This window comes from Bombina bombina, chromosome 2 (genome assembly GCF_027579735.1).
Source record: "Bombina bombina isolate aBomBom1 chromosome 2, aBomBom1.pri, whole genome shotgun sequence".
In the NCBI taxonomy this organism is placed as follows: domain Eukaryota; kingdom Metazoa; phylum Chordata; class Amphibia; order Anura; family Bombinatoridae; genus Bombina; species Bombina bombina.
The window spans coordinates 531,362,563-531,375,290 of record NC_069500.1 but is presented as its reverse complement, the minus strand read 5'-3'; the positions used below and the strand labels follow the sequence as shown (position 1 = coordinate 531,375,290).

Below are 12,728 nucleotides of genomic sequence, written 5' to 3'. Positions count from 1 at the left end.
ATGTTAATCTGGAGTTCTCACATCCTTTGTTCTGCTCATGCAAAAAAAAAAAATTGAACAATAAAATTATTGTAGACATTAAGGGCTAAATTACAAGTGGAGCACAAATGAAAGCACAAAGTGCATTATCTTGCGCTTAGCTTTGAGAGAGAATAATGTACAATCTAGTATTAGATGGTTCAAAGTGTTAACCAAAGTATCTTACTGTGGACGAAACATCCAAGCGCATTTCAAAATACTGCTTTAAAATTTGTCGTTTTTGAGACCAGAGTATGCCATTTTAAACAACTTTCCAATTCACTTTTATGATCAATATTGCATTGCATTGTTCCCTTGTTATTCTTAGTTGAAAACTAAACCTAGGTAGGCTCATATGCGAATTTCTAAGCCCTTGAAGGCCGCCTCTTATCTCAGTGCATTTTGACAGTTTTTCACAGTTAGAAACTGCTAATTCATGTGTTTCATATTAGATAACATTGTGCTCACTCTCGTGGAGTTACCTAGGAGTCAGCACTGATTGGCTACAATGCAAGTCTGTCAAAAGAACAGAGATAAGGGGCTGTCTGCACATGCTTAGAAATCAGGTAATCACAGAGGTAAAAAGTGTATTAATATAACAGTGTTGGTAATAAAGGGATTATCTATCTTTTTAAACAATAAAAACTCTTGAATAGCCTGTACCTTTAATACTTGACAATCAAAGGTTTATTAATGAAAGAAAGTTTTGTCTCAGAATTAAAGGCATATGGTATATGACAATGGGCGGAACCGAGAATGAGTTTTACTTTACACCCCTTAAAAGTCTATTATGTGTAGGTATTTAATGCATCTGTGCTACCCAGCATGCAGATGTCTAACACACACTAGACTCAATCCATTAAAAAAATAACAACTTTTAACTTGTAAAATGAGTGCAAAACTGGAAGTGATATGTATTGCACTCAAACAATGCTAATGCCAAATAGCTTTAACATTTTTGTGCTCCACATGTAATCTAGGCCTAAGTGTTGTTCACTATCTGTGCATCTGTATTGACAAGCTGGGGAGACATACAGGTTTCTGTCCATTCCACAAGGAATTGTTGCGTTGTTACAGCAGTTTCAACCTTTTTCCAATATCCATTAAGCTGTAGACACTAAAGTACAGAATATGATATCATGAAATGAATATATTGGTCAGTATGAATCAGATTATATATGCATGTGAGTATTCTATGCCTCATATGAGTACATCTACAGTATCGTGTGACTGTGCATTATTGTATTAGCGTTTATATTGGGACACTGAACATCTCCTTTTCTTATTTGTAGAAGCCCAGTTGCTCCGTGGCACAGAAGTCTTTTTCATTGGGAACTCTGGCTGAGTGCACAGCAGTTCTTGGGACAACAGCAGAGCAGTTTGTACCACAGATTTTCCCTGCAATGCTCTCAGGGGCAAAAGATGAAGATGATGAAGTGCGCAGTAACTCAGTATTTGGACTTGGTGTCCTGGCAGAGCATGGAGGTGCTTCCATGCATCAGTATCCTAAATGTTTGTCATGTTTGTGCTCTGTTTGTTACTTTACACATTAACAGCTTCTGGCCTTTCTCTTCACCTTTGTTCTCAGAGAATTCTTAGTACACCTCTTGTCTCTTTAGTTTTAAAGGAGCATAAAAGCAATTTTAGAAAATGGCATCATTTTAATAGGTTAAATACAATACTTACCTAGGTCAAAATGTTTCCATTTGCTGTACTTGAAAGCACGAATTACATTTCTTCTTCTTACTGTCCATTCCACCGCCCTCCAAATGTGTGCTCCGTTCAATCTCTTTCATATCAACAAAGGATTAAGAGGCAAAAGCAGCGGAAAGCAGCAATGGCATTACTAAATTACGTTTAGTCTGTGAAAATACAGAATTTGTTAAGAATACTATTTGTTAAATTGGATTTAAAATAGCTATAAACACTCTTGTTTTTTTTCCTTGATTCTAACACAGACATTACCCAAAACTGCTCACCCTCTTTTCCTCACTAATTAGTTCTGACAAAGACTTGTGGGTCAGGGATAATGTATGTGGAGCAGTGAGTCGAATGATAATTAGTCATCCGCAGGGGGTTCCTATTGGACAGGTAAGAACATCATCTCCTATTTACTGTGCTACTAAACATCCCTTCAGCAACTGTATGAGGTAAATAAAGATTTGTTTTCATACTCTGCCATGTAACACCTTCATTTCTATCATTTATAATTGCCTTCTTTGTACACCATAGCAGCCTTGCACTGAGATTATTCCTCCTCTGTGTGTGGATGGACAGATACTTCACCAGATCTCTACATGATATATAAAACAACACTTGTATTTTTGTTTTGTTGCATACCTATATAGGATTTCCTTTTCATTGTTTAATCTGTTTTTTGTGTAGCTGCATCTCTATTGTTCTTTGTTTAATGATGGGTATTTCTCCAACATTGGTGTGTCCGGTCCACGGCGTCATCCTTACTTGTGGGAAATATCTCTTCCCCAACAGGAAATGGCAAAGAGTCCCAGCAAAAGCTGGCCATATAGTCCCTCCTAGGCTCCGCCCACCCCAGTCATTCTCTTTGCCGTTGCACAGGCAACATCTCCACGGAGATGGTTAAGAGTATGTGGTGTTTTAGTTGTAGTTTTTTATTCTACTATCAAGAGTTTGTTATTTTAAAATAGTGCTGGTATGTACTATTTACTCTGAAACAGAAAAAGATGAAGAGTTCTGTTTGTGAGAGGAAGATGATTTTAGCAGACAGTAACTAAAATCGTGTGCTGTTTCCACATAGGACTGTTGAGATGAAGTAACTTCAGTTGGGGGAAACACTTAGCAGACTTTTTCTGCTTAAGGTATGACTAGCCATATTTCTAACAAGACTGTGTAATGCTGGAAGGCTGTCATTTCCCCTCATGGGGACCGGTAAGCCATTTTCTTAGTCTCAAACAGAATAAAGGGCTTAATATGGGTTATAAAACTGGTAGACACTTTTATGGGCAAAATCGATTCCTTTATTTGGGCATTTTATACATGTTTATGCTTGTAATTCACACTTTAAAGCTTGGGGAACGTTTTTTAACGTCAGGCACTGTGTTAGGCACCTTTCCAGTCAGGAAGGGCCTTCCCAGTTGTAGGCTGAGCCTCATTTTCGCGCCATTACTGCGCAGTTACTTTTTGAGAGCAAGACATGCAGATGCATGTGTGAGGATCCTAAAGTAGTTGGAAAAGTTCCTAGAAGGCTTCATTTGGTATCGTATTCCCCTCTGGGTTTGGTAAAGTCGCAGCAAAGGCTGTAGCTGGGACTGTAGAGGGGTTAAAACTGTAACCGGCTCCGGTTTCTTTATTTTAAGGGTTAAAGCTTTGAAAATTGGTGTGCAATACTTTGAATGCTTTAAGACACTGTGGTGAAAATTTGGTAATTTTTGAACAATTCCTTCATACTTTTTCACATATTCAGTAATAAAGTGTACACTATTTAAAATTTAAAGAGACAGTAACGTTTTTGTTTTAAAACGTTTTTTTGTACTTTATTGACAAGTTTAAGCCTGTTTAACATGTCTGCACCTTCAGATAAGCTATGTTCTATATGTATGAATGTCAATGTGTCTCCCCCTTCAAAATTGTGTGATAATTGTGCCATAGCGTCCAAACAAAGTAAGGACAGTACTGCCACAGATAATGAAGTTGCCCAAGATGATTCATCAGATGAAGGGAATAGACATGGTTCTACATCATCTCCTTCTGTGTCTATACCAGTTTTGCCCACGCAGGAGGCCCCTAGTACTTCTAGCGCGCCAATGCTTATTACCATGCAACAATTGACGGCTGTAATGGATAACTCCATAGCAAATATTTTATCCAAAATGCCTGCATATCAGAGAAAGCGCGATTGCTCTGTTTTAAACACTGAAGAGCAGGAGGGCGCTGATGATAATTGCTCTGTCATACCCTCACACCAATCTGAAGGGGCCATGAGGGAGGTTTTGTCAGATGGGGAAATTTCAGATTCAGGTAGAATTTCTCAACAGGCTGAACCTGATGTTGTGACATTTAAATTAAAATTAGAGCATCTCCGCGCACTGCTTAAGGAGGTGTTATCTACTCTGGATGATTGTGACAACCTGGTCATTCCAGAAAAATTATGCAAAATGGACAAGTTCCTAGAGGTTCCGGTGCACCCGACGCTTTTCCTATACCCAAGCGGGTGGCGGACATAGTGAATAAGGAGTGGGAGAAGCCCGGCATACCTTTTGTCCCCCCCTCCTATATTTAAAAAATTATTTCCTATGGTCGACCCCAGAAAGGACTTATGGCAGACAGTCCCTAAGGTCGAGGGGGCAGTTTCTACTCTAAACAAGCGCACTACTATCCCTATCGAGGATAATTGTGCTTTCAAAGATCCTATGGATAAAAAATTGGAGGGATTGCTTAAAAAGATTTTTGTACAGCAAGGTTACCTCCTGCAACCCATTTCGTGCATTGTTCCTGTCACTACAGCAGCGTGGTTCTGGTTCGAGGAACTAGAGAAGTCGCTCAGTAGAGAGACTCCGTATGAGGAGGTTATGGACAGAGTTCACGCACTCAAGTTGGCTAATTCTTTTATTTTAGATGCCGCTTTGCAATTAGCTAGATTAGCGGCGAAAAATTCAGGGTTTGCAATTGTGGCGCGCAGAGCGCTTTGGCTAAAGTCTTGGTCAGCGGATGTATCTTCCAAGACAAAATTGCTTAATATCCCCTTCAAGGGTAAAACTCTCTTTGGGCCAGAATTGAAAGAGATTATTTCTGACATCACTGGGGGAAAGGGCCATGCCCTTCCACAAGATAGGCCTTTCAAAGCCAAGAATAAGTCTAATTTTCGTTCCTTTCGCAATTTCAGGAACGGACCGACCTCTAACTCGGCATCCTCTAAACAAGAGAGTAACGCTTCACAAACCAAACCAGCCTGGAAACCGATGCAAGGCTGGAACAAGGGTAAGCAGGCCAAGAAGCCTGCTGCTGCTAACAAAACAGCATGAAGGAGTAGCCCCCGATCCGGGACCGGATCTAGTAGGGGGCAGACTCTCTCTCTTTGCTCAGGCTTGGGCAAGAGATGTTCAGGATCCCTGGACGCTAGAAATAGTTTCTCAGGGTTATCTTCTGGAATTCAAGGAACTACCCCCAAGGGGAAGGTTCCACATGTCTCACTTATCCTCAAACCAAATAAAGAGACAGGCATTCTTACATTGTGTAGAAGACCTGTTAAAGATGGGAGTGATACACCCAGTTCCAATGGCGGAACAAGGAATGGGATTTTACTCAAATCTGTTCGTAGTTCCCAAAAAAGAGGGAACCTTCAGACCAATTCTGGATTTAAAAATCCTAAACAAATTTCTCAGAGTGCCATCGTTCAAAATGGAAACCATTCGAACGATTCTAACTACAATCCAGGAAGGTCAATTTATGACTACCGTGGATCTAAAGGATGCGTATCTACATATTCCTATCCACAAAGAACATCATCAGTTCCTAAGGTTCGCCTTTCTGGACAAACATTACCAGTTTGTGGCCCTCCCATTCGGGTTAGCCACTGCTCCAAGGATTTTCACAAAGGTACTCGGGTCCCTTCTAGCGGTTCTAAGACCGAGGGGCATTGCAGTAGTACCATACTTGGACGACATTCTAATACAAGCGTCGTCTCTTTCAAAGGCAAAGGCTCATGCAGACATCGTTCTGGCCTTTCTCAGATCTCACGGATGGAAGGTGAACATAGAAAAAAGTTCCCTGTCTCCGTCGACAAGAGTTCCCTTCTTGGGAACAATAATAGATTCTTTAGAAATGAGGATTTTCCTGACAGAAGTCAGAAAGTCAAAACTTCTAAACGCTTGTCAAGTTCTTCATTCTATTCCTCGTCCTTCCGTAGCTCAGTGCATGGAAGTAGTAGGGTTGATGGTTGCAGCAATGGACATAGTTCCTTTTGCGCGAATTCATCTAAGACCATTACAACTGTGCATGCTGAAGCAGTGGAATGGGGACTATACAAACTTGTCTCCAGTGATTCAAGTAGATCAGAAGACCAGAGATTCACTCCGTTGGTGGCTAACCCTGGACCACCTATCACAGGGAATGAGCTTCCGCAGACCAGAGTGGGTCATCGTCACGACCGACGCCAGTCTAGTGGGCTGGGGCGCGGTCTGGGAATCCCTGAAAGCTCAGGGACTATGGTCTCGGGAAGAGTCTCTTCTCCTGATAAACATTCTGGAACTGAGAGCGATATTCAATGCTCTCAGGGCTTGGCCTCAGCTAGCAAAGGCCAGATTCATAAGATTCAGACAACATGACGACTGTTGCTTATATCAATCATCAGGGGGGAACAAGGAGTTCCCTGGCGATGAAAGAAGTGACCAAAATAATTACAATGGGCGGAGGATCACTCCTGCCACCTATCTGCGATCCACATCCCAGGTGTGGAAAACTGGGAAGCGGATTATCTGAGTCGTCAGACATTCCATCCGGTGGAGTGGGAACTCCACCCGGAGATCTTTGCCCAGTTGACTCAATTATGGGGCATTCCATACATGGATCTGATGGCGTCTCGTCAGAACTTCAAGGTTCCTTGCTACGGGTCCAGATCCAGGGATCCCAAGGTGACTCTAGTGGATGCACTAGTAGCGCCTTGGACCTTCCACCTAGCCTATGTGTTTTCACCGTTTCCTCTCATTCCCAGGCTGGTAGCCAGGATCAAACAGGAGAGGGCCTTGGTGATCTTGATGGCCACGCAGGACTTGGTATGCAGACCTGGTGAATATGTCATCGGTTCCACCATGGAAGCTACCTTTGAGACAGGATCTTCTTGTACAGGGTCCATTCGAACATCCAAATCTGGTCTCCCTCCAGCTGACGGCTTGGAAATTGAACGCTTGATTCTATCAAAGCGTGGGTTTTCAGATTCTGTGATAGATATTCTAGTTCAAGCCAGAAAACCGGTAACTAGAAAAATTTACCATAAAATATGGAAAAGATATATCTGCTGGTGTGAATCCAAGGGATTCTTATGGAATAAGATCAAAATTCCTAAGATCCTTTCCTTTCTACAAGAAGGTTTGGATAAAGGATTATCAGCGAGTTCTCTAAAGGGACAGATTTCTGCTTTATCTGTCTTATTACACAAACGACTTGCAGCTGTGCCAGATGTTCAAGCATTTGTTCAGGCTCTGGTTAGGATCAAGCCTGTTTACAGACCTTTGACTCCTCCCTGGAGTTTAAATCTAGTTCTTTCAGTTCTTCAAGGGGTTCCGTTTGAACCTCTACATTCCATATATATTAAGTTGTTATCTTGGAAAGTTTTGTTTTTGGTTGCTATTTCTTCTGCTAGAAGAGTTTCAGAGTTATCTGCTCTGCAGTGTTCTCCGCCCTATCTGGTGTTCCATGCAGATAAGGTGGTTTTGCGTACTACGCCTGGTTTTCTTCCAAAGGTTGTTTCTAACAAAAATATTAACCAGGAGATAGTTGTACCTTCTTTGTGTCCGAATCCAGTTTCAAAGAAGGAACGTTTGTTACACAATTTGGACATAGTCCGTGCTCTAAAATTCTATTTAGAAGCTACAAAAGATTTCAGGCAAACATCTTCTCTGTTTGTTGTCTATTCTGGTAAAAGGAGAGGTCAAAAAGCGACTTCTACCTCTCTTTCCTTTTGGCTTAAAAGCATCATCCGATTGGCTTACGAGACTGCCGGACGGCAGCCTCCTGAAAGAATCACAGCTCACTCCACTAGGGCTGTGGCTTCCACATGGGCCTTCAAGAACGAGGCTTCTGTTGACCAGATATGTAAGGCAGCGACTTGGTCTTCACTGCACACTTTTTGCCAAATTTTACAAATTTGATACTTTTGCTTCTTCGGAGGCTATTTTTGGGAGTAAGGTTTTGCAAGCCGTGGTGCCTTCCGTTTAGGTAACCTGATTTGCTCTCTCCCTTCATCCGTGTCCTAAAGCTTTGGTATTGGTTCCCACAAGTAAGCATGACGCCGTGGACCGGACACACCAATGTTGGAGAAAACAGAATTTATGCTTACCTGATAAATTACTTTCTCCAACGGTGTGTCCGGTCCACGGCCCGCCCTGGTTTTTTAATCAGGTTTGATGAATTATTTTCTCTAACTACAGTCACCACGGCGCCCTATAGTTTCTCCTGTTTTTTCCTCCTTTCCGTCGGTCGAATGACTGGGGTGGGCGGAGCCTAGGAGGGACTATATGGCCAGCTTTTGCTGGGACTCTTTGCCATTTCCTGTTGGGGAAGAGATATTTCCCACAAGTAAGGATGACGCCGTGGACCGGACACACCGTTGGAGAAAGTAATTTATCAGGTAAGCATAAATTCTGTTTCTCCAACATAGGTGTGTCCGGTCCACGGCGTCATCCTTACTTGTGGGATATTCTCTTCCCCAACAGGAAATGGCAAAGAGCCCAGCAAAGCTGGTCACATGATCCCTCCTAGGCTCCGCCTACCCCAGTCATTCTCTTTGCCGTTGTACAGGCAACATCTCCACGGAGATGGCTTAGAGTTTTTTAGTGTTTAACTGTAGTTTTTATTATTCAATCAAGAGTTTGTTATTTTGAAATAGTGCTGGTATGTACTATTTACTCAGAAACAGAAAAGAGATGAAGATTTCTGTTTGTATGAGGAAAATGATTTTAGCAACCGTCACTAAAATCCATGGCTGTTCCACACAGGACTGTTGAGAGCAATTAACTTCAGTTGGGGGAACAGTGAGCAGTCTCTTGCTGCTTGAGGTATGACACATTCTAACAAGACGATGTAATGCTGGAAGCTGTCATTTTCCCTATGGGATCCGGTAAGCCATGTTTATTACGATCGTAAATAAGGGCTTCACAAGGGCTTATTAAGACTGTAGACTTTTTCTGGGCTAAATCGATTCATTATTAACACATATTTAGCCTTGAGGAATCATTTTATCTGGGTATTTTGATATAATAATATCGGCAGGCACTGTTTTAGACACCTTATTCTTTAGGGGCTTTCCCAAAGCATAGGCAGAGCCTCATTTTCGCGCCGGTGTTGCGCACTTGTTTTTGAGAGGCATGGCATGCAGTCGCATGTGAGAGGAGCTCTGATACTTAGAAAAGACTTTCTGAAGGCGTCATTTGGTATCGTATTCCCCTTTGGGCTTGGTTGGGTCTCAGCAAAGCAGATACCAGGGACTGTAAAGGGGTTAAAGTTCAAAACGGCTCCGGTTCCGTTATTTTAAGGGTTAAAGCTTCCAAATTTGGTGTGCAATACCTTTAAGGCTTTAAGACACTGTGGTGAAAATTTGGTGAATTTTGAACAATTCCTTCATGTTTTTTCGCAATTGCAGTAATAAAGTGTGTTCAGTTTAAAATTTAAAGTGACAGTAACGGTTTTATTTTAAAACGTTTTTTGTACTTTGTTATCAAGTTTATGCCTGTTTAACATGTCTGAACTACCAGATAGACTGTGTTCTGAATGTGGGGAAGCCAGAATTCCTATTCATTTAAATAAATGTGATTTATGTGACAATGACAATGATGCCCAAGATGATTCCTCAAGTGAGGGGAGTAAGCATGGTACTGCATCATTCCCTCCTTCGTCTACACGAGTCTTGCCCACTCAGGAGGCCCCTAGTACATCTAGCGCGCCAATACTCCTTACTATGCAACAATTAACGGCTGTAATGGATAATTCTGTCAAAAACATTTTAGCCAAAATGAACACTTATCAGCGTAAGCGCGACTGCTCTGTTTTAGATACTGAAGAGCATGACGACGCTGATATTAATGTTTCTGAAGGGCCCCTAACCCAGTCTGATGGGGCCAGGGAGGTTTTGTCTGAGGGAGAAATTACTGATTCAGGGAACATTTCTCAACAAGCTGAACCTGATGTGATTACATTTAAATTTAAGTTGGAACATCTCCGCATTCTGCTTAAGGAGGTATTATCCACTCTGGATGATTGTGACAAGTTGGTCATCCCAGAGAAACTATGTAAAATGGACAAGTTCCTAGAGGTGCCGGGGCTCCCAGAAGCTTTTCCTATACCCAAGTGGGTGGCGGACATTGTTAATAAAGAATGGGAAAGGCCCGGTATTCCTTTCGTCCCTCCCCCCATATTTAAAAAATTGTTTCCTATGGTCGACCCCAGAAAGGACTTATGGCAGACAGTCCCCAAGGTCGAGGGAGCGGTTTCCACTTTAAACAAACGCACCACTATACCCATAGAGGATAGTTGTGCTTTCAAAGATCCTATGGATAAAAAATTAGAAGGTTTGCTTAAAAAGATGTTTGTTCAGCAGGGTTACCTTCTACAACCAATTTCATGCATTGTCCCTGTCGCTACAGCCGCATGTTTCTGGTTCGATGAGCTGATAAAGGCGGTCGATAGTGATTCTCCTCCTTATGAGGAGATTATGGACAGAATCAATGCTCTAAAATTGGCTAATTCTTTCACCCTAGACGCCACTTTGCAATTGGCTAGGTTAGCGGCTAAGAATTCTGGGTTTGCTATTGTGGCGCGCAGAGCGCTTTGGTTGAAATCTTGGTCGGCTGATGCGTCTTCCAAGAACAAGCTACTTAACATTCCTTTCAAGGGGAAAACGCTGTTTGGCCCTGACTTGAAAGAGATTATCTCTGATATCACTGGGGGTAAGGGCCACGCCCTTCCTCAGGATCGGCCTTTCAAGGCGAAAAATAAACCTAATTTTCGTCCCTTTCGTAGAAACGGACCAGCCCAAAGTGCTACGTCCTCTAAGCAAGAGGGTAATACTTCTCAAGCCAAGCCAGCTTGGAGACCAATGCAAGGCTGGAACAAGGGAAAGCAGGCCAAGAAACCTGCCACTGCTACCAAGACAGCATGAAATGTTGGCCCCCGATCCGGGACCGGATCTGGTGGGGGGCAGACTCTCTCTCTTCGCTCAGGCTTGGGCAAGAGATGTTCTGGATCCTTGGGCGCTAGAAATAGTCTCCCAAGGTTATCTTCTGGAATTCAAGGGACTTCCCCCAAGGGGGAGGTTCCACAGGTCTCAGTTGTCTTCAGACCACATAAAAAGACAGGCATTCTTACATTGTGTAGAAGACCTGTTAAAAATGGGAGTGATTCATCCTGTTCCATTAAGAGAACAAGGGATGGGGTTCTACTCCAATCTGTTCATAGTTCCCAAAAAAGAGGGAACGTTCAGACCAATCTTAGATCTCAAGATCTTAAACAAGTTTCTCAAGGTTCCATCGTTCAAGATGGAAACCATTCGAACTATTCTTCCTTCCATCCAGGAAGGTCAATTCATGACCACGGTGGATTTAAAGGATGCGTATCTACATATTCCTATCCACAAGGAACATCATCGGTTCCTAAGGTTCGCATTCCTGGACAAGCATTACCAGTTCGTGGCGCTTCCTTTCGGATTAGCCACTGCTCCAAGGATTTTCACAAAGGTACTAGGGTCCCTTCTAGCTGTGCTAAGACCAAGGGGCATTGCTGTAGTACCTTACTTGGACGACATTCTGATTCAAGCGTCGTCCCTTCCTCAAGCAAAGGCTCACACGGACATTGTCCTGGCCTTTCTCAGATCTCACGGATGGAAAGTGAACGTGGAAAAGAGTTCTCTATCTCCGTCAACAAGGGTTCCCTTCTTGGGAACAATAATAGACTCCTTAGAAATGAGGATTTTTCTGACAGAGGCCAGAAAAACAAAACTTCTAAACTCTTGTCGGATACTTCATTCCGTTCCTCTTCCTTCCATAGCTCAGTGCATGGAAGTGATCGGGTTGATGGTAGCGGCAATGGACATAGTTCCTTTTGCGCGCATTCATCTGAGACCATTACAACTGTGCATGCTCAGTCAGTGGAATGGGGACTATACAGACTTGTCTCCGAAGATACAAGTAAATCAGAGGACCAGAGACTCAATCCGTTGGTGGCTGTCCCTGGACAACCTGTCACAAGGGATGACATTCCGCAGACCAGAGTGGGTCATTGTCACGACCGACGCCAGTCTGATGGGCTGGGGCGCGGTCTGGGGATCCCTGAAAGCTCAGGGTCTTTGGTCTCGGGAAGAATCTCTTCTACCGATAAATATTCTGGAACTGAGAGCGATATTCAATGCTCTCAAGGCTTGGCCTCAGCTAGCGAGGACCAAGTTCATACGGTTTCAATCAGACAACATGACAACTGTTGCGTACATCAACCATCAGGGGGGAACAAGGAGTTCCCTAGCGATGGAAGAAGTGACCAAAATCATTCTATGGGCGGAGTCTCACTCCTGCCACCTGTCTGCTATCCACATCCCAGGAGTGGAAAATTGGGAAGCGGATTTTCTGAGTCGTCAGACATTGCATCCGGGGGAGTGGGAACTCCATCCGGAAATCTTTGCCCAAGTCACTCAGCTGTGGGGCATTCCAGACATGGATCTGATGGCCTCTCGTCAGAACTTCAAAGTTCCTTGCTACGGGTCCAGATCCAGGGATCCCAAGGCGGCTCTAGTGGATGCACTAGTAGCACCTTGGACCTTCAAACTAGCTTATGTGTTCCCGCCGTTTCCTCTCATCCCCAGGCTGGTAGCCAGGATCAATCAGGAGAGGGCGTCGGTGATCTTGATAGCTCCTGCGTGGCCACGCAGGACTTGGTATGCAGATCTGGTGAATATGTCATCGGCTCCACCTTGGAAGCTACCTTTGAGACGAGACCTTCTTGTTCAGGGTCCGTTCGAACATCCGAATCTG

General features: G+C 43.2%; 1 protein-coding gene across 2 annotated transcripts in view; it reads left to right on the top strand.

The window, feature by feature from the left end:
- Nucleotides 1-12,728, top strand: part of IPO4 (importin 4) — a 722,238-nt gene that overhangs the window by 551,258 nt on the left and 158,252 nt on the right. For both annotated transcript variants that reach the window (XM_053702364.1, XM_053702363.1), the window contains exons 26-27: nt 1,311-1,519; nt 1,977-2,109. In XM_053702364.1, the coding sequence (XP_053558339.1) occupies nt 1,311-1,519; nt 1,977-2,109 (342 nt within the window). The remainder of the gene's footprint in view (nt 1-1,310; nt 1,520-1,976; nt 2,110-12,728) is intronic.